This window comes from Eucyclogobius newberryi, unplaced genomic scaffold (genome assembly GCF_026437365.1).
Source record: "Eucyclogobius newberryi isolate DKJ021-1_F unplaced genomic scaffold, fEucNew1.0.hap1 SCAF_16, whole genome shotgun sequence".
In the NCBI taxonomy this organism is placed as follows: domain Eukaryota; kingdom Metazoa; phylum Chordata; class Actinopteri; order Gobiiformes; family Gobiidae; genus Eucyclogobius; species Eucyclogobius newberryi.
Window position 1 is genome coordinate 33,739,379 of NW_027315790.1, and position 1,550 is coordinate 33,740,928.

The window sequence follows — 1,550 nt, forward strand, 5'->3', positions numbered from 1 at the left end:
CGTCAGGCCTTGGCAACGCAAAGCTAGCGTAGCGCGTTAGCAACAGCCGTTTCCTGTTTATGGCCGCACGGCACTCGCTTGTATTTCCAGGTCATAATGCGTACAATATTAGCATTAGCATTAGCATGACATAAAGAGAGGTTCAAACGCGGTGTAGAGGTTTGGCAGAGAAGTCAAAGAAATGAGGCAAAACTGTTCCTGTGCACGCCAGCTTTAGCCACGCCCCTCACACACACTAGCTTTAGCCACGCCCCTCACACTTACATTAGCTTTAGCCACGCCCCTCACACACACTAGCTTTAGCCACGGCCCTCACACACACACTAGCTTTAGCCACGCCCCTCACACACACAATAGCTTTAGCCACGCCCCTCACACACACATTAGCTTTAGCCACGCCCCTCACACACACACTAGCTTTAGCCACGCCCCTCACACACACACATATTAGCTTTAGCCGGGCCCCTCACACACACACACACACATTAGCTTTAGCCACGCCCTCACACACACATTAGCTATAGCCACGCCCCTCACACACACACACACACATGGAAGTACTAAACATCTTTTTGTGAATCGCTGAGTTAGGTTTATCTGACCGGTCCTTCTCTCTCTGTTTATCTGACCGGTCCTTCTCTCTCTGTGTTTATCTGACCGGTCCTTCTCTCTGTGTTTATCTGACCGGTCCTTCTCTCTGTGTTTATCTGACCGGTCCTTCTCTCTCTGTGTTTATCTGACCGGTCCTTCTCTCTCTGTGTTTATCTGACCGGTCCTTCTCTCTCTGTCTTTATCTGACCGGTCCTTCTCTCTCTGTGTTTATCTGACCGGTCCTTCTCTCTGTGTTTATCTGACCGGTCCTTCTCTCTCTGTGTTTATCTGACCAGTCCTTCTCTCTGTGTTTATCTGACCGGTCCTTCTCTCTGTGTTTATCTGACCGGTCCGTCTCTCTGTGTTTATCTGACCAGTCCTTCGCTCTCTGTGTTTATCTGACCGGTCCTTCGCTCTCTGTGTTTATCTGACCAGTCCTTCTCTCTGTGTTTATCTGACCGGTCCTTCTCTCTGTGTTTATCTGACCAGTCCTTCTCTATGTGTTTATCTGACTGGTCCTTCTCTCTGTGTTTATCTGACCAGTCCTTCTCTCTCTGTGTTTATCTGACCGGTCCTTCTCTCTCTCTGTTTATCTGACCGGTCCTTCTCTCTCTGTGTTTATCTGACTGGTCCTTCTCTCTGTGTTTATCTGACCGGTCCTTCTCTCTCTGTGTTTATCTGACCGGTCCTTCTCTCTCTGTGTTTGTCTGACTGGTCCTTCTCTCTGTGTTTATCTGACCAGTCCTTCTCTCTCTGTGTTTATCTGACCGGTCCTTCTCTCTGTGTTTATCTGACCAGTCCTTCTCTCTGTGTTTATCTGACCGGTCCTTCTCTCTCTGTGTTTATCTGACCGGTCCTTCTCTCTCTGTGTTTATCTGACCGGTCCTTCTCTCTCTGTGTTTATCTGACCGGCCCTTCTCTTTGTGTTTATCTGACCGGTCCTTCTCTTTGTGTTTATC

The 1,550-nt window shown here is 48.7% G+C and overlaps 1 protein-coding gene across 1 annotated transcript in view; it reads right to left on the reverse strand.

The window, feature by feature from the left end:
- The window catches only part of LOC140361545 (unconventional myosin-Id-like), an 18,686-nt gene extending 18,118 nt beyond the window's left edge, over positions 1–568 (reverse strand). The window contains exon 1 of the mRNA XM_072447256.1: positions 562–568. Coding sequence (XP_072303357.1) covers positions 562–568 — 7 coding nt within the window. The remainder of the gene's footprint in view (positions 1–561) is intronic.
- Positions 569–1,550: the final 982 nt, after the last annotated feature.